The sequence below is a fragment of the Hemibagrus wyckioides genome, linkage group LG06 (genome assembly GCF_019097595.1).
Source record: "Hemibagrus wyckioides isolate EC202008001 linkage group LG06, SWU_Hwy_1.0, whole genome shotgun sequence".
Classification (NCBI taxonomy): Eukaryota; Metazoa; Chordata; class Actinopteri; order Siluriformes; family Bagridae; genus Hemibagrus; species Hemibagrus wyckioides.
The window spans coordinates 6897241-6919980 of NC_080715.1; the positions used below are offsets into that span (position 1 = coordinate 6897241).

General features: G+C 37.5%; 1 protein-coding gene across 7 annotated transcripts in view; it reads right to left on the reverse strand.

Moving 5' to 3' along the window:
• The window catches only part of ttn.1 (titin, tandem duplicate 1), a 137078-nt gene that overhangs the window by 70608 nt on the left and 43730 nt on the right, over positions 1-22740 (reverse strand). For all 7 annotated transcript variants that reach the window (XM_058391679.1, XM_058391678.1, XM_058391677.1 and 4 more), the window contains 57 exons: positions 22354-22431; positions 22073-22156; positions 21816-21899; positions 21565-21648; positions 21305-21388; positions 21083-21160; positions 20874-20957; positions 20599-20676; positions 20417-20500; positions 20171-20254; positions 19437-19475; positions 17331-17381; positions 16815-17216; positions 16453-16722; positions 16062-16337; positions 15821-15960; positions 15531-15657; positions 14248-14511; positions 14025-14164; positions 13791-13917; positions 13421-13687; positions 13060-13326; positions 12709-12975; positions 12450-12589; positions 12206-12332; positions 11112-11254; positions 10618-10741; positions 10221-10487; positions 10013-10110; positions 9741-9909; positions 9389-9655; positions 8984-9250; positions 8615-8893; positions 8055-8463; positions 7783-7907; positions 7393-7659; positions 6851-7120; positions 6426-6725; positions 6013-6315; positions 5703-5890; positions 5504-5618; positions 5107-5391; positions 4846-4997; positions 4540-4687; positions 4233-4410; positions 4021-4142; positions 3649-3936; positions 2981-3277; positions 2713-2899; positions 2506-2621; positions 2114-2413; positions 1713-2012; positions 1506-1611; positions 1168-1364; positions 770-1075; positions 396-674; positions 12-311 (listed from right to left, as the gene is read on the reverse strand). In XM_058391679.1, the coding sequence (XP_058247662.1) occupies positions 12-311; positions 396-674; positions 770-1075; positions 1168-1364; positions 1506-1611; positions 1713-2012; positions 2114-2413; positions 2506-2621; positions 2713-2899; positions 2981-3277; positions 3649-3936; positions 4021-4142; positions 4233-4410; positions 4540-4687; positions 4846-4997; positions 5107-5391; positions 5504-5618; positions 5703-5890; positions 6013-6315; positions 6426-6725; positions 6851-7120; positions 7393-7659; positions 7783-7907; positions 8055-8463; positions 8615-8893; positions 8984-9250; positions 9389-9655; positions 9741-9909; positions 10013-10110; positions 10221-10487; positions 10618-10741; positions 11112-11254; positions 12206-12332; positions 12450-12589; positions 12709-12975; positions 13060-13326; positions 13421-13687; positions 13791-13917; positions 14025-14164; positions 14248-14511; positions 15531-15657; positions 15821-15960; positions 16062-16337; positions 16453-16722; positions 16815-17216; positions 17331-17381; positions 19437-19475; positions 20171-20254; positions 20417-20500; positions 20599-20676; positions 20874-20957; positions 21083-21160; positions 21305-21388; positions 21565-21648; positions 21816-21899; positions 22073-22156; positions 22354-22431 (10878 nt within the window). The remainder of the gene's footprint in view (positions 1-11; positions 312-395; positions 675-769; positions 1076-1167; positions 1365-1505; positions 1612-1712; positions 2013-2113; positions 2414-2505; positions 2622-2712; positions 2900-2980; positions 3278-3648; positions 3937-4020; positions 4143-4232; positions 4411-4539; positions 4688-4845; positions 4998-5106; positions 5392-5503; positions 5619-5702; positions 5891-6012; positions 6316-6425; positions 6726-6850; positions 7121-7392; positions 7660-7782; positions 7908-8054; positions 8464-8614; positions 8894-8983; positions 9251-9388; positions 9656-9740; positions 9910-10012; positions 10111-10220; positions 10488-10617; positions 10742-11111; positions 11255-12205; positions 12333-12449; positions 12590-12708; positions 12976-13059; positions 13327-13420; positions 13688-13790; positions 13918-14024; positions 14165-14247; positions 14512-15530; positions 15658-15820; positions 15961-16061; positions 16338-16452; positions 16723-16814; positions 17217-17330; positions 17382-19436; positions 19476-20170; positions 20255-20416; positions 20501-20598; positions 20677-20873; positions 20958-21082; positions 21161-21304; positions 21389-21564; positions 21649-21815; positions 21900-22072; positions 22157-22353; positions 22432-22740) is intronic.

Here is a 22740-nt window from a genome sequence, read left to right on the forward strand (position 1 = left end):
ATTATACTTACGCTTCTGCTCCTCTATGATGACAGGGTTGCGAAGCTCAAGATATTCACCACTTCCAATTCTGTTAACAGCCTTAACTCTAAAGTAATATTCACCATTCACCATAAGGTCTTTGACCACAAAGTCTAATACATTGACTCCAGGCATCACAGGCATAAATGTCTTTTTCTGAGACTCTCTGCGCTCCAGTAAATAGTGCAAAATGGGGCTACCACCATCACTCTCTGGGGGTTCCCATGAGATTTTACAGGAGTTCTTGGTGACCTCACTTGGAGAGATGCTCTTGCATTGTCCAGGCAAACCTATTAATGTAAGCCATTCAATTACATGCTGTTTTTCTTAACAAAATACATGACTCCAGACAGAAGAAAACACAGTTGTCTTACCAATCACTTTAACATTGATTGTTCCAGTAACTGAACCCAGACTGTTTTCAAGAGTGACTGTGTAGACACCAGCATCTTCATGCTTGCATTTTAGAAGCTCAAGGTGAATACTGTTGAGTTCACATCTCATAGTCATCCTGTCATCTGCCTTCAGTTCTGTCTCACCCTTCTTCCAAACCACTGATGGTTTGGGAATTGCTCTGTATGGGATCTTTAGATACATCTTCTCACCCTCAACAATAACAACATCTTGGGTCTCCAAATCAATTTTTGGTGCACCTTTGAAAAAAAAAAAGATTAATATGAACATATTATAAAGACAGATACATTATACAACTGGTGCTTCATTGAAATATGAAACACAGAATGCTTACTGTCTGGATCTTTAGCAAAGACTTTGTCTGAGATTTCAGAGGGATCACTGACACCAACAGCATTGATAGCACGGACTCTAAGAACATATTGTTTCTCTGGAATAATGCCATCTTCAGCCTTGAATCTGAGTTCTTTTATGGGACGAGCATTGATCCTCATCCATTTTTCTGTGTCAGCCTCAGACAGCTCAACATGATATCCAGTAACAGGACTTCCCCCATTCTTCTCTGGTGCCCGCCATGTGATGTTGATGTGCTCTCTGCTGGCATCAATGATCTTAACCTCAATTGGTGGAGATGGTGGGCCTAAAATCAAGCCATTGAATAATGTATTAATCATGTTCTTGAAAAATAATATATTTGTGCCATATCATGTATGCAAAAATGTGTTGACATACTTATAGGATCCTCTATTGTAATAATGTCTGTGGGTTCACTTGGGTCACCAACTCCAGCCTCATTTTCAGCACGAACCTGGAACTGTACCTCAGTACCCTCATCAACATCAGTCACACTGTACTTGATTTCAGGCCCTGATGTCTTTCCAGACTTTATCCAGCGGGTGCCCACTTTCTCCTTCTTCTCAATAACATATCTGTAAGTGTGGTTACATCCATATTAATGTAGTGTACAATGTAAAATATGCTTTTTAATTACATCAACAAAAACTGATAACATATGATATACCAAATATACTGTATGTTTACTGTAAGTATAATATACAATGACTATATACTTTGTGATTGCTCGTCCACCATCACTTTTGGGAGGCTCCCATTTCAGGTCAACATGCCTCTTCGAAACTGCAACCACAGTCAAAGCATAAGGAGGTCCCGGAGTCGCTGAAGAAAGAAGTCATAATGTGTTACCTAAACTGCTCTATGCTCTTTTACTGTTAAAATAGTATAGAAATTATTATATTTCCATTCTGAGCAGTACTTACTAAAAGTATCTTTTGCTAGAACAGAGTCCTCTAGCTCATAGAACTCACTCACACCCACAGCATTCTCAGCTGCCACACGGAACACATACAGAGTTCCTTCATTGAGTGGAGTTACAGTGTATTTTGTGTCTTTCACTGTAGTGTCCACAGTCTGCCAGGTCCAGCGTCTTACATCTCTTTTCTCAACAACATAGTTGGTAACAGGAGAGCCACCATCATTTTCTGGTTCAGTCCATTTCAGTTCACAGTCAATCTTCGAAATGTTGACCACCTCAAGCCAGCGTGGTGGGGATGGAGGATCTGTTTTAATGCAAAAGTTCAAGTAACTTTTTTGTATTAGCTTCTGTCTATGATAATCTATGCAAAGATTGGACAGGCTATATACAAAGATATGTACTCACAGAGTCTTTCTTTGCACACTACTGGATCACATGGATCACTTGGCTCACTCTCTCCAGCAGCATTGACAGCTTTGATACGGAAGGAGTATTCTTGCTTCTCCATCAGCCCCTTTAGCAAGTGCTCTGTCATGGGCACATCCTCAGCCACACGGACCCATTCTTCAGTTCCACTCTTGAGGAGCTCAATTATATAAGACTCAATTTTAGCACCACCATCATGCTCTGGTCTAGTCCATTGCAGGAATGCAGAGGTCTTAGCAATGTCTTTGATATATGGTTTGCCAGGGGCCCATGGAGGATCTATAAAACAATTTTAAAAAATATGTAATATTTTTCCCCTCATTTTCTGTATCACAGCTAACAATTTTATGATATGTGTTATTGCAATATACCAATTGGATCCTTAATCAAGATGGGATCTGTTTCAGCACTTGGTTTTCCAAGTCCTGCAAGATTTTCAGCCAAAACACGGAATTTGTACTTTTTCTTGGTAGCCAGCCCTTTCACTCTGCAGGAAACATCCATGTTGTACTTATATTAAACTTTTAATATACATTCAAGTTTAATTTGGTCATATTTTGCTTGTGTTAAGGACTTACCTGAGTGTAGTGTCTTTGACTGGTACTTTGTTGCATTTGATCCATTTGTCAGTTTCTGGATCAAACCTCTCAACCCAGTAGCCAGTGACTGGACTTCCACCATCTTCATCAGGCTCATACCAGGTCAAGGTTACAGCATCCTTTGAGATATCAGAGGGCTGCACCCTGCTTGGGGAACCAGGAGTTTCTACATAATAGAAAAGAAACATTAGCATTAGCATCGATTTAAAGACAGAAACAATGAAAGTGTATTGGGGTAAATACCTACCAAATGAATACTTAGCAATAATTGGAGCATGCTCTACGGGAGTACCAATGCCATACTGGTTCTCAGCCGATACCCTGAAAACATATTCCTTCATAGCCACCAGTTTGCAGGCCTTAAAATTGGTCTGTTTGACTGTGGCAGAGAGCTTCTGCCACTCATCCTTTTCCAAAGGTCTCATTTCAACAATGTAGTTGGTTACAGGAGATCCACCATCATCTCTGGGGGCATTCCAAGCCAGACAACAGGACTCATTGGTGATTTCAGAAATATCAAATGCAGCTGGGGGACCAGGCTTATCTGTCAGGAGGATCACAGCAGCAATGCTTGAATTCATAGTATCAAATAGTATCTAAATTATAATAAACTTTTAGGATGCTTTTCTTGCTCTACATGTTCCTTATTATTTAGATTAGTAATGGAGCCTTATTTGAAACCATTAAATCAGTTTTCATAATTATGCAGATGACACATCATATATCAGTGTCACCAAGTAATTAAGAGCCAATTAACAAACTGATTATTTGCTTGATTGAATTGTCTGATTAAACCAGAATGAATTGAGATATTAGTTGTAGGAGATTAAGGTTTAAAATTTCTAGATATCTTAAGATATTGTTGTATGTTTTTATATTCAAAATTATACTGTATTGTATTCCATAATACTGTACCAAGAATGTTGACATCAACTGTTGCAGTGGCACGACCACAAGTGTTGACTGCCTCAATGATGTAAGTAGCTGTGTCTGCCCTGGTTGTCTTAGCAATAGAGAGTGTAGAATGGCCAGGCTTTGTGTCAATGGTGACTCTGTCATCTGGCCTAAGTATAAGGTCAGCTTTGGTCCATTTCACCCTGGGGTCTGGTTTTCCAAGCACATCTGCTGGAAGGTCAATCTTTGTGCCAGCCTTGGCAGTCAAGCCAGCCAGCAGTTTGGCATCCAGCTGAATAACTGGAGGTTCTGTGGTAATGAGGATGAATATTTTTTGTAAGCAAAAAAAAGTGAACTGTTAAGACAACCATTAAATATTTTATAAAAACTTACCTTTAGGATCAACAGCAAGGATCTCATCTGTTGCCCTACTTGGTCTGCTAGCTCCCAGTCTGTTCACTGCCCTCACACGATAGGCATACCACTGTCCCTCAATAAGACCCGTCACCTGAAACCTATATCAGGAAAAGAGGTATAGATTCAAAATATTTCTCTGGAATGAAGTGAATAATCCTCACTAATATCAGGTAATATCTGTCACTTACTTTAGTTCAGGTATTGGATCACCACAAGCTTCCCACTTGTCAGTGCCACGCTGGCATTTATCAACAATGTAGCCCTTGATAGGAGCACCGCCATCATACGAAGGGGGCTCCCAGTATAGGAAGATGCCCTTTGCAGATTTGTCTCTCCATTTTAGACTTTCCGGTGGTTCTGGCACAGCTATAATTGAAAGCAAACCCAGCACTCTTATCCATTATATGTAATATTTTTAATAATTAATAGTTTAATAATTTATAATTCTTATTTATATTTTTTTATAGTATAAATATATATAGTGTTATAACTTACTAGCAGGAGAGGAAACATTCACTGCCTCATCAATATATGCTGGTTCCCCAGGACCACATTTGTTGCAAGCAATTACACTGAACAAGTACTCCTTGCCTTCAATCACATCTGTGACAGTGTGCTCAAGGTCTTGCACACCAGATATCACCTTAAAGAGATATAATTTTTGTGATTAATTCATACTCCCACTGATTTTGCTGAAACTGTATACACACTGTGAGCATACTAAACATGCTTGGCAAATGAATAATAAACACACTAAAAACACAAAATGAATGCTCTCAAAAACATTAATGATGTGCTAACCTTGACCCATGTCTTGCGAGACACCTCTCTCTTCTCAATATTATAACCAGTAACAGGACTTCCTCCATCATGCTCTGGTGCTTCCCACGAAAGGTGGACATGATGCCTGGTCACCTCAGCAACCTTGAAGTCTTTGGGTGCACTTGGAGATGCTAAATTAGAAAATGGTTTGCTATTATAATTGTACACATTCAAAAGTCCAATACCCAATATGTATATATTTACATTTCATTTTTTTTTGGAAATTACAGTGTGACATACCAATGACATTTACTTCAATCTCTCCAGTGACAGAAGTCACATCATTCTCCAAGTGTAAGGTGTATGTTCCCTTGTCTGGTCGGACACTTGGGGTAATGATTAGTTCAGTGTATGTAGGCTTTGTGACCATTGAGATTCGATCACCAGGAGTAAGCTCATTTTCACCAAACATCCACTTAGCCTTGGGTGTGGGGTATCCAGTGATGGGCACACGAATAGTAAGAGCATTGGGGACAAAAACTTCTAGACCATTTTTGAATACGCTTAGATCCATAGTGGGACCAACTAAAGAGACCAAAAACAATGTCAGTAAAGCCATAAGCATTCTCAACAAAATGGTTTTATATAATGCAATGTTTGTTTTTCTGTGAAAAGTAGAGCCTTTATAGTTAATTACCATGTGGGTCATCTGCCAAGATTGGTCCAATCTGTTCAGCTGGATCAGAAACTCCAGCTGCATTTTCTGCAGATACTCTATAGTGATACTTCTGACCAAACTTCAAACCAGATACCTAAATAGAGACAGAACACATTAACTAAACCATTTAACATTAGCTGCAAACATATGTTTCTACATAGTTGCTTCTCCTACTTACCCTATAATAAAGGTCTGGGCAGAGCCTGGCATTGCACCTCAGCCAGTTGCTTGAACCATCTTCACATTTCTCTATGATGTATCCTGTGATCATGCTACCTCCATTGCTAAGTGGAATGTCCCAGGCCAGCTGAACAGAATCTCTTTTTGGATGTGTGTAATCGAAATTCAGTGGTGGGCTTGGTCTCTCTGTACCATGAATAAGTATCAGAAGTACATTTATATTAAAACAAGTTTAAAATTTAAGAACACTTGAAGTAAAATGTAACCTACATATAAACATTGCTTTGACACAGAATTAAATCACTCACCAATGGGATCCATGATCTTGACAGGATCGGTAGCAGCACTTGGCATGCCAATTCCAGCTTTATTCTCAGCTCTAACACGGAAGATGTACTCCTTATTCTCCACAACATCATTTAGTGTGGCTGTGCGATCCTCAGCCCGGACCACCATTACAGGCTCCCATTTTACAGCTGTCCTATCACGAAGCTCAATTATATAAGATATGATCTCAGCTCCACCATCAAACAGGGGTGGTTGCCAAGTCACTGTAGCACCAAACCTGTTGACAATTCCTACCATGACATTCTGAGGTGCATCAGGAACATCTGTAATGATAAAAAGATTAAAAGTTTGCCCACTTGTCAAAGTTTCTAAAGTAATATGCAATATTTTAATTATGTAGATATCCATGGATAAAAGGAAGCATGGTGCTTACCAAATTTATTCTTGGCTTGGACAGCTTCATCTGTACAGACTGGCTCTCCATTGCCAACTCTGTTGCGAGCACACACACGGAAGAAGTACAAGTTGTCTTTCTGCAATCCACCAACACAGTACTCAGGAATATCAGCACGGTCAGTGGCCAATGTCCAAGCTTTGCGTTTAACATCTCGTCTCTCAACCACATAGGCCAAAATCTTGCTGCCACCATCACTCTCAGGCTCATCCCAGGCCAAACTGACCTCACCATCAGCTGTGTCAACAACTCTCAAATTCTTGACAGGCCCAGGAACATCTAAAAATAAGAATTTAATTAACATTTAACAATTATAACATTATGTGAAAGCAATAGTATTATATATATTCAACAGGAAATAAATTCTTCCTTTACTTCTTAGGCTTTCTCAATTGCTAACTCACCAATAACATCCAGATTGATGAAAGCCTCTCCCTGTCCATGCTTATTTTTGATGACAATTTTATAGCGGCCTTGGTCTAACTTCTTAGGGTCCTTTAACCTGTACTCTGTCTTGTCAGTGGATGTGTCAATGTTTTGCATTGGAAGGCTGGTGTCATTAAAAAACCATTCAACTTCTGCACGAGGGTAAGCATCATAGGGAACTGTCATCAAGAAGGGCTTTCCAGCATCTGTTACAAGATTCTGGTCTGTGGTCTTGATTTTTGGTACAGCTGTAAGAAGAAATAGAGCATGGGGAAATTGTAGTTAAAAAATAAAATGTATATAGCTGCACCTTGTCTGTAAATGTATTCAAGATTCAAAGAACTTTATTAATCCCAGGAGGAAATTCCTTATATAGTATAGTATAGTATAGTATAGTATAGTATAGTATAGTATAGTATAGTACTATGTTTGAAAAATATATATTATATAAATATAATAATAAAATAATTTAAATATTTAAAATAATAATAATAGTAAAAAAAAATAAAAATAGATGTACCTGCAAGCTCAAGCTTGGCTCTTGCATCTTTATCCTTGGCAACAACTCTGTACTCGCCCTGATCACGAGGCCTGATCTCACAAACCTGAAGTCGGTGAACTTTGCCCTCGCTGATCATTTGGTATTTGTCACCTTGGACAATGATCATGTTGTTCCTCATCCATTTAACTTCAACCCTGTCTTTGTTAAGCTCAACCTCAAATACAATGTCTGAGCCAGGGGCCTCAAATACATCTTTTGGGGGTCTGACAATTTCCACTGGTGTTTCTGGAGAGGAGAGGAGAGGAGAGGAGAGGAGAGGAGAGCTATTGAACAATTCCACAGAACTGGTGACAACAATGCTACAATAATTGTGCTTTTCTCTCAACAAAGTACTGGTGGTAAAATAACCTTCAACAAAGAGACGAGCCCTGGATCTTTTGTCATCTACTCCACAGGCATATTCACATTCATCATCAGGTCTGCATTCCTTAATGTATAATGTGCATGTCATTCCATCCTTTTCCATGTGATATCTGGCAGACAAAATCGAAAATGATTATTTTAAATAACTATTATTATATTATTATTATTATTATTATTATTATTATTATTATTATTATTATTATTGCAAAACCAATATATTATGGCTTTCCATAAAGCATAAAAAAAGGATAAATTACCTGCGTCCTTCTCTGATTTCACGACCATTTTTGTACCATTTAGCAGTGGCCCTCTCCTTAGAAAGTTTGCAAATGAACTCTGCATCCTCAAATTCAGTAACAGTCTGGTCTCTGAGTTGGGTGGTGAACTCAGTTGGTGCTTCACTGATGATTAGTTCAGCTGAAGATTTGTCAGTTCCAGCAACTGCAGTGTATTCACCCTCATCAGCCATGGTGCAGTCTTTGATAGTTAAAGTATGCTTGTTTTTGTCCACCCGGTAAACAATGCGTTTGCTAAAGGTGATTTCCTGTCCATCCTTTAACCACTGTACAGTCACATTTGGTCTGTTCACTTTGCAAGTAAAACTGATTGTTTTCTTCTCCTCAGTTTCACAGTCCTCAAGAGGGTCTATGATACGGAGCTCCTCCTCTGCAGAAAGGGCAAAAAGGGTAAACAATTAAATATGAGTACATTAGTGTGTCATATACTGTATACACAGTATATACACAGAAACATATAGAACACACTGCAAAACAAATCCTCTCTTAAATAGAAAGCCTAAGAAGAATACAGAGCTTACCTATTACACTGACTTTTGCAGAGCATTTTGCTTGTTCACCACGATGGTTGATCAGTGTAACTGTGTATGTAGCTTCATCAGATTTGTCTGCAGCTTTGATCCTCAGAGAGAAAATAGTGTCTCTTTGTACCATGATGAACTTGCTGCTTTCAAACATAGTCTCATTCTCCTTCAGCCACTTGGCCTTAGCTCCCTCTGAATTAACTTCACAGTTAAGTACAATTTCCTGTCCTTCTTTCATTTGTGTGTCTTTGACAGGTGTGATGATTCTCAGTTTTTCTAGTAAGATGAAAAACGATTTTAAACATTGCTAGTTTCATCAGTACTTCATTTGAAGTACAAGAAAGTGAATTGCTTAGAAACACTTACCAATCACATGTAAGTCTGCAGAAGCCTTGACAGAGTCAATGCAGGCAATGAAGGTTCCCTCATCGTTCAGCTCACAGTTTTTAACAATGAGAGCTCTTTTCTTGCCATCGCTAACAATCTCATACTTGTCCCCAGTTTGGAGTTCCTTATCACCTCTGAACCACTTAACTTCATAGGTCTCTTTGGACAGTGAGCACACAAATTGTGCCTTTTCACCTTCAACCACCTCCTGGCTTTGGGGCCTGGAAATAAACTCAGCTGCCAATTCTGATGAAACATGAAGAAGAAATTTTGCATGACCAAATAAAAGGATATATGGTCAAAGAATATTCTATTAATTGTTAGTTTCTTCAGAACATCCAGTAGAAATGCAAAAAATAGCTAAAATAAATTTGAGTTGCTTACCATTGATCTTTAATGTTGCTGTAGTTTGTGAATTGGCCAGTCTGCAGCTGTATTCTCCAGCATCCTCCATATGAAGGTCTTGGATGATAAGAATTCTCTTTCTGCCATCTGCAGTTTGTTCGTATCTCCCACCCTCAAGCAATTCCTGGTCACCTTTATACCATGTAACCTCTGCACTGGACTTGGAAACCTCACAGATCAGTTTAATACTGTCAGTTTCAGTGCCTTCAACATTAGCCAGGTTCTTTGTGAATTTAGCCTCTTCCTCTGTAAGCAAAACAATAAACCAAAACTAGTTTATGCATTGTATATTAAATTTTATGTATGGAAATGAAATTAAAACTAAACATACCAACAACAGTAAGAATGCCAGAGGTTTTGGATGTTCTTGCATCACATTCATATTCAGCTTCATCATCAAAGACTGCCTTGCTAATAATGAGAATACGCTGCACTCCCTTGGCAATAATCTCATACTTCTTGCCCTTTCTAATTTCAATACCATCTTTGTACCAGCGGACCTATTAAAACAAATGGCCACAAATTTTTGTCAACTTCATGTATTCTTTATTTATGTCACAGTGGTACAGTAAATTGCAGCTAAACTTCAAGTGAATGCAGTACCTTGGCACTTTCACGGGAAACTTCACATTCAAACTTGGCAGACTCCTTCTCTCTGACCTCAACATCATGAAGAGGCTTAGTGAAGTCAATATGTGGAGCTGATAAGAAAAACAAAAACAAATCATGAGCATGATATGAATATCTATTATCTAGTGAAACAAAACAAATTATTAAAACTTAATGTTTATTCCAATGTCTTTTTACTTACGCTCAACACTCAAGAAAGCAGAGGTCTTAAAGTGTTTGGCGTCACAGGTGTATATTTTGGAGTCATCAGGAGTACAGTCTTTAATTATCAGCTTCCTTATGCGGCCTTCAGCCACCATTTCATATTTCTTTGTTTTGTGAATTTCCTGTCCATCTCGGAACCATATAACATCAGCTTTTTCTCTGGAGAGTTCACACTCTAGAATAGCAGTTGCCTCCTCTTCAACAGTCTGGTCCTCCAAGGGCCTAGCAAACTCAACAGGTGGTTCTGTGGGAAATAATACATTATAGAAAGTGAATGTACAAAAAACAATGCTCTATGCTTTATTAAGTGCAATGTCACAGCAGTAAACTGTAATGCACATCTGCCATATAAAAATACATAATGAAATTTTTACCATTTACTATTAGTGTGGCCTGAGTCTGAAAGTCCTTTGCCATTATCTTCACAAAACCAGCATCTGTCATCTCAACGTTTCTCAGAGTCAAGCTGTGCAGTCTTCCGTCAGCTCTGGTTACCACCTGCATATTACAGTAAGAGCTACTTCAGAGCAAAGCTTGCTTGATGACTAACAGATTAAAACTCTTGTCAAACAAACTTAGGGAACAAGTTCATAAAAAGCTTCTACTTTTGTTCTAGTGTTCAGTATGGCACAATATGTTTTTTAAATTATTTGTGAGAATAATATTCTAATGCATTTTTTAAATGCATTTAATTTTTTAAAGCAAAGACCAACAAAAGACTTTCATTTAACATCCTATACTGTATGTGTGAAGGATTCCATATGTGCAGTTACAGAAACAAATTGCTGTGTAACTTTGCATGAATAAATCCTGGAATCTACCTATGATCTCAACCTATAAAACTATATAAATATTTGTAAAGACTTACTGTATCACTTGACTCCATTTTCTTTGTCCCAACGAACCATTCAACAACAATGCCCTCATATGAAAGCTCACATTCAAAAGTTGCAGTTTCTCCAGCAGTAACTGTGATATCCCGAAGGGGCCTCAGAAGGCTAATTGTCCGAGCTTGGGATTGAGAAGTTGTCATAATTACTAAGCATAGGAAATAAATCCTTTCTTTTAAAAAGATTAAAATCCCTATTGTTCTCAAGTACTAAACAAGCATGCTGTGCTTCTGTAGCCTACAAGGTTCTAGCCCAACTGCAGATTCTCATTTTATCAATGGGGCCCCATTTTAAGGATAAGGGCTGAGAGTCATCCACCACTCCCTCTAGATAAGGCTATCAGAGCTTAAAATAACCTTGTGTTGTGATTGGCTAAAACAAAAGCATTGCAATGGCAGATACAAATGAGTGACAAATTAAAGAAAAAAATAAGTGTCTTAGTAAGGTATGAATATGGTGCAAGAGCATATCACTTTTTTTTCTGTATGCCAATGCATTGATGTTCTCGGTTACCTGAAGAGCAACACTTGTCCTTACATGCCTGACTGTATAAGGGGCATATCCTATTTCGGGAAAGTGGTTAAAGTGTTAAACTACTGATCAGAAAGTTGTGCTTTCAAAATCCCAGGACCAGCCTGTGCATGAGCCCATACCCTCATCTGCTCAGCTGTATAAATGAAATGTAAGTTGGTCTGGAAAAGGGGGTCTGCCAAATGCTGTAAACATTTAGACCACGATCTCAGACACTATTTACTTATGTCTTTTCCATATATCTAAATTTAAGTCACTTTAGTCATAAAGTTTCCTTTACTTGTTTGCTTCTACTACTGTGACACACTATTTAATGAATAGTAGAAACAATATTGGTTGGGTAACATGAGAAAATCTGAACTGTAATGTATATGTACTATTTGCATTTTGTAATACTAATAAGTATTAAGTATTACATTTCAAACCCAAAGATAGTTCATACAATTATAGAAACCTATATTTGGGGTATTTATTGAATATTGACAAAAAATAAATTAACATGCATCACCTGTGGCTCTAACAAAAACACTGTAACTCTCACCTTTAACTCTAAGCTGAGCACTAGATTTAGCATTGGCAGCACTGAAGTCCACAGCACCAGCCATGTCCATGCGTACATTATAGAGAATCAGAATGTGTTTGTTGCCTTCTTCTTTAATCTCACAGTCCTAATGAGAGTAAATGTTTTGCATCATTAAAAATGTTTCTTAAAAAAAACATATTAATACAAGTATTATATATAAAATATTTAAAAGGTGGTTGATTATTTATCATAGAATTCTTACAGCAGACTGGTGCAAAGCCTCTCCTTTAAGTTTCCAGTGCCCATGGACATCCTCTTCTGAAATCTCTACTTCAAATCGTGCGCTGTTAGTTTCTGTAACCTCCACACTGTACAGTGGACGGGTAATCTTAATATCACGCTCTGCAGAGAAAAAGGAAGCAATTTAATAAAGACTGTAATTACAAAGAGTCTCTCTCTCTCTCTCTCTCTCTCTCTCTCTCTATATATATATATATATATATATATATATATATATATACCTTCAATGTTCAGCTTAGCTGTAGTTTTGTCAGAACCACAGTCACAGACATATTCGCCAATGTTGGCCTTTTCTGCTTTCTTCACAATCAGAATGCGTTTCTTTCCATCTGCCTTGATGAGGATATTCTTTGATGGGATAATCTCTGTTCCATCTTTAAACCATTTCACCTCAGCCGAAGGTTTGCTCAGTTCACATTTCAGCACAACTTCATCCTTCTCGACTGCTGTGTAGTCCTGTAGCTTGGTGATGAAGTAAGCTTCTCCCTCTGAAAATAAAAATAATCATTTTAAATTTACTGAAAATTTTCAAAAACATTATTCTCTTTACCAGGCAAATTTTGAATATTTACCAAGCACTGTAAGCATGGCCTCTGAGGTCTTTCCAAGAGCCTCTACTTTAATGAGTGAGGTATCATCAATAGACACCTCCTTGATTGACAGAGTGTGGATCTTGCCATGTTCAGACATGTGCACCACTTTACTTGGATGCAAACGGACATCATTTTTGTACCAGCTTACTTGAATTTTTTCATGAGAAAGTTCAATACTGAATTGTGCTGTCTCACGCTCCTTTACAGTAACATCCTTGATGGGTCTCACAAACTCAAGACGAATTCCTAAATGTCAAATAAAGAATATAGATGGGAGAAAAGTTTGATATAAAGAATTTGACTTAGTACATCCCAACCATCACAAAGTGATTTCTTTTACCTTGGATCACCAATTTGGCAGAGCTTCTCTTGTCCTCAGCTTCAAACATGTATTTAGCCTCGTCTTCATATGCAACCGATTTGAGAATAAGTGTGTGCCTTTTTCTCTCTGCCAGAATTTCAAATTTGTCATCTGCCTTCAACTCTTGAGAACCTTTCAGCCATCGGAAGGTCTTTGCTTCCCTTGACAGTTCACATTCAAATCTTGCCTCATCTTTCTCATATACTTGAGCATCACTCAAAGGTGTTAGGAATGTGATGGGCAGTTCTGTAACACAAAAGCAATTTCTGATTTACTTTCAGAATATGTCTGCTAATAAAATGTTTTTGTTTGGTAAGGAAGAGAACAAGAGAACATTGCAAGAGAATACCTTTTACTTTAAGGTTTGCAGCACACTTAGCATTTCCTCCCTGGAAAACAACCTCTCCTGTCTGGGCAACTTTGCAATTGTATAGTGTCAGTGTGTGTTTTGCACCTTCCTCAATGATCTCAACATCCTGTTTAAAACAAGAACAAATTGGTATAACTATTTCCACACTGAAATCTTTACACATAGTATAAAAAATAACTTGCTGGGGGTAAAATAACAGAATGTCATGCTTACTGCTGAAGGAGTCAGGACTTCGCCATTCAGTTTCCATTGGCCATGGATATCATCCTCAGAGATTTCAACTTCAAAACGAGCAGTCTCTCCATCAAACACTTCAACGCCATACATAGGCCTCATCACCTTCACATCACGAGCTGAAATTGAGAAGTCTGTATTTAGAGGTATGCCAAATTTAAAGGATGCCAAACTGCCCACTTGTAAATAATTCAAACTTCACCTTCAATGTTAACATTGGCTGATGTCTTGTCTGTTCCACAGTCACAAGCATACACTCCTTTGTCTTTCTGCTCCACTTTCTTAATGTTGAGAATTCTTCGTTTACCCTCAACCTTCATGGAAACCATCTTTGAGGCCTTTATTTCAATCTCATTATGGAACCACTTGACAGGAACGTCTTTGCTCAGCTCGCAGTCAAGAGTGACCTCATCTTTCTCGACAGCAGTGTATTCTTGCAACTTGGTAATGAATCGTGCATCACCCTCTGCGAAATAATTTGAATTAGAAACATTCCTATGCAGAAAATCATAAAAAGGTTTGTATGACATTTTAAAATGTGCCTTATGTGCCTAGTACAGAATGAACGCAAGTAACTAACAATTAACCTGATCCCTCAAAGTCACAGATAACTACCAAATTTCATTCATACAAATTGCATCTTGCAAATAATAATGAGATAGGAAGAAAAAGGGTTACCTATAACCAGAAGCTTAGCCATGGTTGATATTCCTTTAGTCTCTGCCCTTATTTGACAAGTATCATCTAGTGTGACTTCCTTGATTTCTAATGAATGCTTTGTCCCTTCAACATGTATTATTACTGTTCTGCTTGGATGCAATCTAATTTCATTTTTGTACCAAGTCACTGGCACATTGTCATGAGAGAGCTCGATCTCAAACCGAGCCGTTTGGGTTTCCTTTACGGTTTGATCCTTTAATTCTGTGATGAACTTCAGCCTCATACCTATGATGTCATACATTATATAATTTTCATATAATACAGCATATAATTTCAGTGTAAAACACATTCCCTTACACAGGGTTATTCCATGGTTTCGCAGCCTGTAGTTCAAGTACTATTTTGTTCAAAATGATTACCAAAAAGGGGAAGGATAACCACTTACCCTCTACCGTTAGTTTTGCTGTTGATGTTTTCCCTAACACCTCTATGGTGTATTCTCCCTCATCCTCAAATTCACAATTATTTATAATCAAAATGTGTTTTTTCCCATCATCAATGATTTCATAATTATTTCCAGATGTAATAATATCAGAACCCTTAAACCACATCACTTTAGGCACATCCTTATTGATTGCACACTCAAATTTAGCCTGTTTCTTTTCAGGCACAGAAACATCTTTCAGTGGGTCAGTGAATTCGAGTTCCAGTTCTGGGAGGTACGACAACATTGAGCTCAGTGTAATGCAAACTTTAAATTATTTGTTACAAAACTATTAACATTCTTCTTTTTCTGGGAAGATAACATTTTAATGGTTGCTTTACCTTTCACTGTAAGCATAGCACTTGTCTGAGCATTCAGTGCTTGGTATGTAACTTCACCAGCCTGATCAAGCTGAACATTTTTCAAAGTGAGGAAGCGCTTCGTGCCCTCAGCTTTGATATCACATGTCTTGAAAATAAACAAAGAAATAGTCAATTTTAAATGTTAGATTTGGTAATATATTATCAAAAACTTAATACTTATCTGAATATTATTGCAATATATCAAGAAAGTATGGTGGTCTTAACCTGCAAAGCATAGATCGTTACATAAAAATATAATCAGGTCTTACCGGTGATCTTGTTAAAACCTGCCCTTTAAGTTTCCATTCTCCGGGCACGTCATCCTCAGAGATTTCAGTTTCAAAGTTGGCCTCCTCTTTTTCAACTACTTCCACACTAGCAAGGGGTTTCAGGATCTCAGCTTCACGCTCTATGTTGGTATCAAACATAAAACATGAAAAGTACCAATTATCAGTTCCATAAAACATAAAACAAAAACAAAATAATAAGTCAAATCACCATGCTACTTACCTCCAAGGGTGAGCTTTGCTGGATATCGTTTTCCCTCAACTTCCATTGCATATTCGCCAACATCATTTGGTTGAGCATTCTTAATAGTCAGAGTGATGTCTTTTCCATCAATTTTGACTTCAGTCTTATCTGTGGGCTCATTTGGAATCTCTTCATCTCCCTTGTACCACTTCCAGTTGGGAGTGTCTTTGAAAAGCTCGCATTTGAAGGTAGCTGTGGCCTTTGGTTTCACATGCTGGTCTCTCAGTGGTCTCACCAACCAGTCTCTGATGATTTCTGCAAAGAACATTCATAATTTATAATATTTATATTGTTATTATATGTCATTGTACATATGTATCAGTTAAGATACATAATTTGTGGTAGGTGTTTTTTAAAGTCTTATACATACCCAAAATCTTCACATTTGTTTGAGTTTTGAGTTGTTCACATTCACATGTGTAAACACCAGCATCATCATCATTTGCATCCTGGATTGTCACAGCATGTTGCAGCCCAATGACATTAATGGCTATCTTGCCAGCAACTGTTTCGATTTCTTTTCCGTCCTTTTTCCAGACCACATTTCGCTCTTTGTTCAACTCACAAGTCAAGTACATGGGCTGTCCCTTGAGCACAGACACCTCCTCTTCCAGGGTCTTGATAAACTTAACAGGCAGCTCTATTTAAGATAAAGGGTAAAGTATTTGTTCTGAATTTACCCTAGAGTTTCAGTATGGAATATGGGTGGACTGTGCTCAAAACTGTGCTTACCTTCAACAATAAGTCTGGCAGTTGAGGTCTTCTCTTTATTTCCCAGCTTGGCAACACATGTGTATTCCCCTCTGTCAGACAGCTGAACATCAATAATGGCCAGTTTTCGATCTTTTCCATCAGAAGTAAACTTGTACTTTGGACCCTCCCTGATGTTACTTCCATCTTTCATCCATGAAGTTATAGAAGTGGAAGGAGAAATCTGGCACTCAAACACAGCAGAGGAACCAATAGACTCAGCCTCTAACAGCACAATGTCTTGAACCTCTTTCACAAACTTGAGAGGGACAGCTTTAAGCTGGAAAGCAAATGGTGACTCTCCAGGAGGTTTGTCACCACCACCACCACCAGGCCTAAGCCCTCTTCCACGTCCTGCATCACCAGGTGATGGAGTTTGGCGTGCTAAAAGTAATGTGGAAGAAGCAAGAACATTGTTAAATTGCTACTGGAAACACGGTGTGTAATTAATGCTTACTTATTTTAGATATTTTAACAAAATTAGAACAGTGTCCTTACGTTTAAGCCCTCTGCCTCTGCCTAGTGCGCCTTCTTCCTTGGGTTTTCCATCTGTTTCAAATATTGTAATAATAGCAGATGTAAAAAATTGCAGTTTGTTGATTAAACTGTGTTTAACCTATACTCAGACTCTTTGCAATGGTAGCCAAGAATATCTAATGATTTTTTTTATCAACAATGCATGCATATTACAGAAATAACTGATGTAAATGAATGACATATAATTAGAAGATTAAGAAAATACATACTTGAAAAATAGATGAAAACTGTTTTTGACAAACAATATGTGACATTTACGAAAGACAGACAACAGTTGACATTTACACACACAGTAACAGACATCCACATACAAACAATTAGGTGAAGCCCTTAGGATGATGGGCTTATGAAAAGAATGAAGGTAAGACAGAAAAATAAAAGTGAACATACTGGAAACAATGAGGAAGATGAAGCCAAATTTGTTAAAAACTGTATTTTGGAGGTTAAATTATAAAGGGTATGTATTATTTGTGATTATTTTTGAGGGCAGGGTCAAGAATAAAATACCAATGGTGAGGTTTTGGTCTCCCTCTCACCTATCTTGTCACCAGTGCCGCCTGGAGCTTCAATGGCTCCATCCTCCAAGGTGGTATCAAACTCTTCTGCTTCATAACATTCAGAAGGAACAACCTCCCAACCCCATGTTTCTTCTTCTTCTTCTTCTTCTTCCTCCTTTTTGTCTTCAAATTCTTCCTCAAGTACTTCTTCTTCTTGCTGAGTTGGAATCTTTTCTAGCTGCACAGCTCCAGGAGATAACTCTTTCATTAGTGGCTTTTTTGCTTTTTCATTATGTTCCTGAGATGCTTTTTTCTGTTGGGAAGTGATTGGGACCTTTTTCAGAGTAACAGGTTCTACTAAATCTTTAGGTGAGTCTTTTTTAGGAACTGTTGCACTGGACTTCCTCTGCAGTGGAATGGGTTCAGCTTTGGGTGAAAGAGTCTCTCTCACTTCTGCTCCTTTTTTGACAAGTTCAACAGGTTTCAGAGATATTTTCTCTTCTTCCATATTTTTTCCTGGCAGAGAACCACTCTTTTGTAGAACAGATGTTTCACATTCTTCTTTTGAACTTTGTTTTACTTTGGTTACTATGGTCAGAGACGGTTTTTCTTCTTCAGGTTTCTCAACCTTTGGTGAGATCTTTTCATGCTCAGAAATCTTTTTTATGTGTTCAAATGGTTTTAGTGATATGACCACTTTTTCTTCACATTCTTTTAGAATATGTCTACCCTTTTTAATTATTAGTGGCTTTGCTTCATCTTTTGGACTTTTTTCTGTCTTCTTTGCTTGAATATTGACCTTGTCTTCTTTGCCTGGCTTTTCATCTTTTTTTGACCTCTCCTCATCTTTTGATGGTGTATAAGAGCATTTCTCCATCTCATTTTTCTCTGTTGGAATTCTATTTGCTTTTGTGAGTATCTCAGGATCTTTATGTTCACTTTTGGCTTCTAGACCCACAGGTTTTGGTGTGAACACTTCTATCTTTTTAGCTGCCGATGTAATTTGTTTTTTCTTCATAGGTGCAACCTTTGATTTTTCAGGTGTTTCAACTGGTTTTAGCACTACTTTTTCATGTTCCTGTTTGGTTGGTGGTATCTTGGATATTTTTTTGATAGTTTGGGTTGGAGCCTTAGGTCTCTCTTCTTTTGGCATCTTGTCTTTCTTGACTGGAATATCCTGTTTCTCTTGTTTCTCATTGGCTTTAATATATTGTTCTAAAGCAATAAATGTCACATCACAAACAGCACAATATTTAAGACTCAGGACAGCCAAATACAATACACGACACTTAATTTGACTGATGTCAGTTAGCCAGATCTTAGCCAGATCTTGGTACTGATGACCTAAATATACTTCCATATACAGTATTTATGATGATAACTGACTCATTGCCAACAAATATAACTTTTTTATTGCAATAACCTTTTCACTGAACTAAAGAAACAAGACTGACAAATAACACAAAACACAGAACATCAATAAAAGAAACCAGTGGAGTGCAATTATTAATAATTAACAGCATACTTTACATTATTAAAATCTGCATCATACAGCTAATAAAGTACATACCTTTCTGGACTGGGCCAGGAGCTTGAACGGGACCATGATCTGTAGAGATTAGCACATTTTAAAAGAGAAAGCAGTCATAATTAATGGTGAAGGATGACATAATTAAAGCAGCACAGCACTAACATTACACTTTTGTGTGTTATATTCAGTCAGATGAGTTTGAATAGTTTAACTCAGGGGTTCTAAAAACTTGTACCCAGGCACCCTTTTAACTGTAAAAAGGCACCCATTTGATCCCCTCAATACAGAATTGAACCTCATGAACATTCTTTACATTTGTATTAACAATATTTTATATTTTGTTATAGTCATATTTATATTTTGTTATAGTCATAGAGTTTTATATTCCTGAACTCTCCATAATTAATTTTATAAAATTATAAATATTTAAAATTCATGGACCTCTAGGTTTGAGACCTACTGCTTTAGATATCTACTTGAATATAATAGCCAAAATGTTAAAAGGCAAACATGGCAAATAATTATTAGTGTTTAGAGAGAGTGAAACATAATAGGACAATAATTCAATAAATATGAATAAACAAATAAACAAATAAAATCCATAAATATGTGAAAAGTAATATATACTATGTAGGAAAGACAAAAACCTGACTAGAGACTAGAAGTATGACACAATACAAAGTACAAAAAAGTCTCACAGAATTAAAGACATATAATAAACACAAAAAATAAATGTGAAAAGTAAAAAAAAAAAAAAAAAACTGACACTATACCTTGAGGAGGAGAGTCTGTTTTCTCGACCAGTGTCTCTGCTGGCTCAGGTGCCACATGTGTTGGCTTAATCTCAACAGGTGGTTCTTTAAATAAAAGCATGTAATTTTCACAGTGAAAAATAATCATATGTATGAAAATAAATTGAATTACATACTGGATTATATGCACATTTAAGAAAGAAGAGAAAATAAAATACGACTGACAAAGCAACAAGAAGAAGGGGACAGAAGAGGCTAAGACTCTACCTAGAGGAGGAGAGACTTTTTGTGCAAGTGGCTCTACTGTTGGCTTAGGTTCCTCAGGTGATGCCTTCTTTACCACAGTTGGCTCTTTAAAGAAAATCATGCCATTGTAACATATAAGAAATTATGATAAAAAGAGAAGTAATATTGGCACAATATAATTGACATAAAAACAAATATTGTACCTTCAGGAAGACACACTGTTTTTGGTGCTAATGCTGGCTTTGGTGCTTCAGCTGTTGGTTTCTTCTCAACACTTGGCTCTTTAAATAGAAGCATGCCATTGTCACACTCAAGAATTGAGCATTTTTGCATGGAAAGAGCTAATATGTTACAGAGAAGATACAATCCCTATAAAAGCAACACAAACTAAAAAAAAAATCTCATACTCTGCTGAAGATACAGAAGAGAACAGTTGAGACAAAAACAAAAACAAAGGACATGGAAATTGAGACACTACCTCGAGGAGGAGGTGAGACTTTCTGCTCAGGTGGCAACACTGTTGGCTTTGGTGCCTCAGGTGATACCTTCTTTACAGTGGACTCTTTAAATAAATGCATGACATTGTAACAAACAAACAATATGATGCATAAAGAAGTGCTAAAAATCATTTTTGAAGACAGAAGAAATAATGTCATTAAAATAGAAGACATGGACATAATACTCTACCTTCAAGAGGAGAGACTTTTTGTTCAAGCTGTGTTTCTGTTGGTGCCTCAGGTGTGGGCTTCTTCTCAACAGTCAGCTCTTTAAATGAAAAGTATGTTGTTATTAAGAAATAATAATATGTACATAAAGGCCACTGTGTTACAGAACAGACAAAAACAGAACAAATCAAAACTCTACTGCAGACACAGAAGAGAACACTCAAGGCATGTAAAGAGTCTCTACCTGGACCAGTAGAGACTTTTCGTTCAACTGGCACCACTGTGGGCTTTGGTGCCTCAGGTGTTGCCTTCTTCACCACAGTTGGCTCTTTAAATAAAAGCAAGCCAGTCAAGAAAATGTATTAGGGACGGACAGATGTACAGCATTACGGAATTTGCAAAATGTACATGAAGAGGAGCATTTAACACAACCATCTCAAATTGTATTAAGGACATAGAAGAATATAGCAGAAACACAGCAGACATGGAAGCCAAGAACAGTACCTTGAGGTGGAGAGACTTTTTTCTCAACTGTAACCACTGTGGGCTTTGGTGGCTCGGGGGTTGCCTTCTTCACCACAGTTGGCTCTTTAAATAAAAGTATGCCAATGTCACAAACAAGATTTGCAAGAACAGCATTACAAAAACTACACAAGAAGAGGAACATCGAACAAAACCACTGCAAATTGTGATAAGAACACAGAAGAAGAGACCAGGCAGAAAAAAGACAGAAGACATGAAAGCCAACACAGTACCTTGAGGTTGAGAGACTTTTTTCTCAACTGGCACCACCATCAGTTTTGGTGCCTCGGGTGTTGCCTTCTTCTCCACAGCTGGCTCTTTAAATAAAATCATGCCAGTGTCACAGCCATAATTGTTATAATTGTAAAGAAAGAGGTGCTGACAATTTTCAAGCTATACAAGAAGAACACCTAACAAAGCCATCTCATATTGTGTTAAGGACACAGAAGTAGAGAATAGGGAAAAAAAGACATGAAAGCCAGCACAGTACCTTGAGGTGGAGAAACTTTTTTCTCAACTGGTACTACTGTTGGCTTTGGTGCCTCAGGTATTGCCATCTTCTCCACGGTTGGCTCTTTAAATAAAATCATGCCAATGACACAGTCAAGAATTGCTATTATGCATTGAAAGATGTGCTGCATTGCACATGAAGAGAAACATTTAACATAGACATCCCATTTTGTATTATAAAATAGCATCTAGCCAACAACCATCTCATGAAAAAAAAGGGGGAAAAAAGAGAACAGAAGTCATGAATGCCCAAAACAGTACCTTGAGGTAGAGAAACTTTTTGTGGTGTCACTGTTGCTTTTGGTGCCTCAGGTGTTGGCTTCATCTCAACAACTGGCACTTTAAATAAAAGCAAGTCATTGTCACAATCAAAAAAGTTAATAAGCATTTATGTACTGCATTAAAAAATAGACCATATACTTCATTAAATTAAAAAATGGAATAGTGTTCATGAGTTTCTATATTTGCTATATTGAAACTCGAGAGTAATGAAATATTTGAACACAACTTTACAGAACAAAAGAAGAACATAAGATAATTTCGCTTGCCTATTTGGCAAGCATTGAAAGACAAGACAAAGAACACTTTGTATAAAGTGCCTTAAGAGTGTGAATATTTGGCAGAGTAGAATAAGAGAGTGTGAAGAAG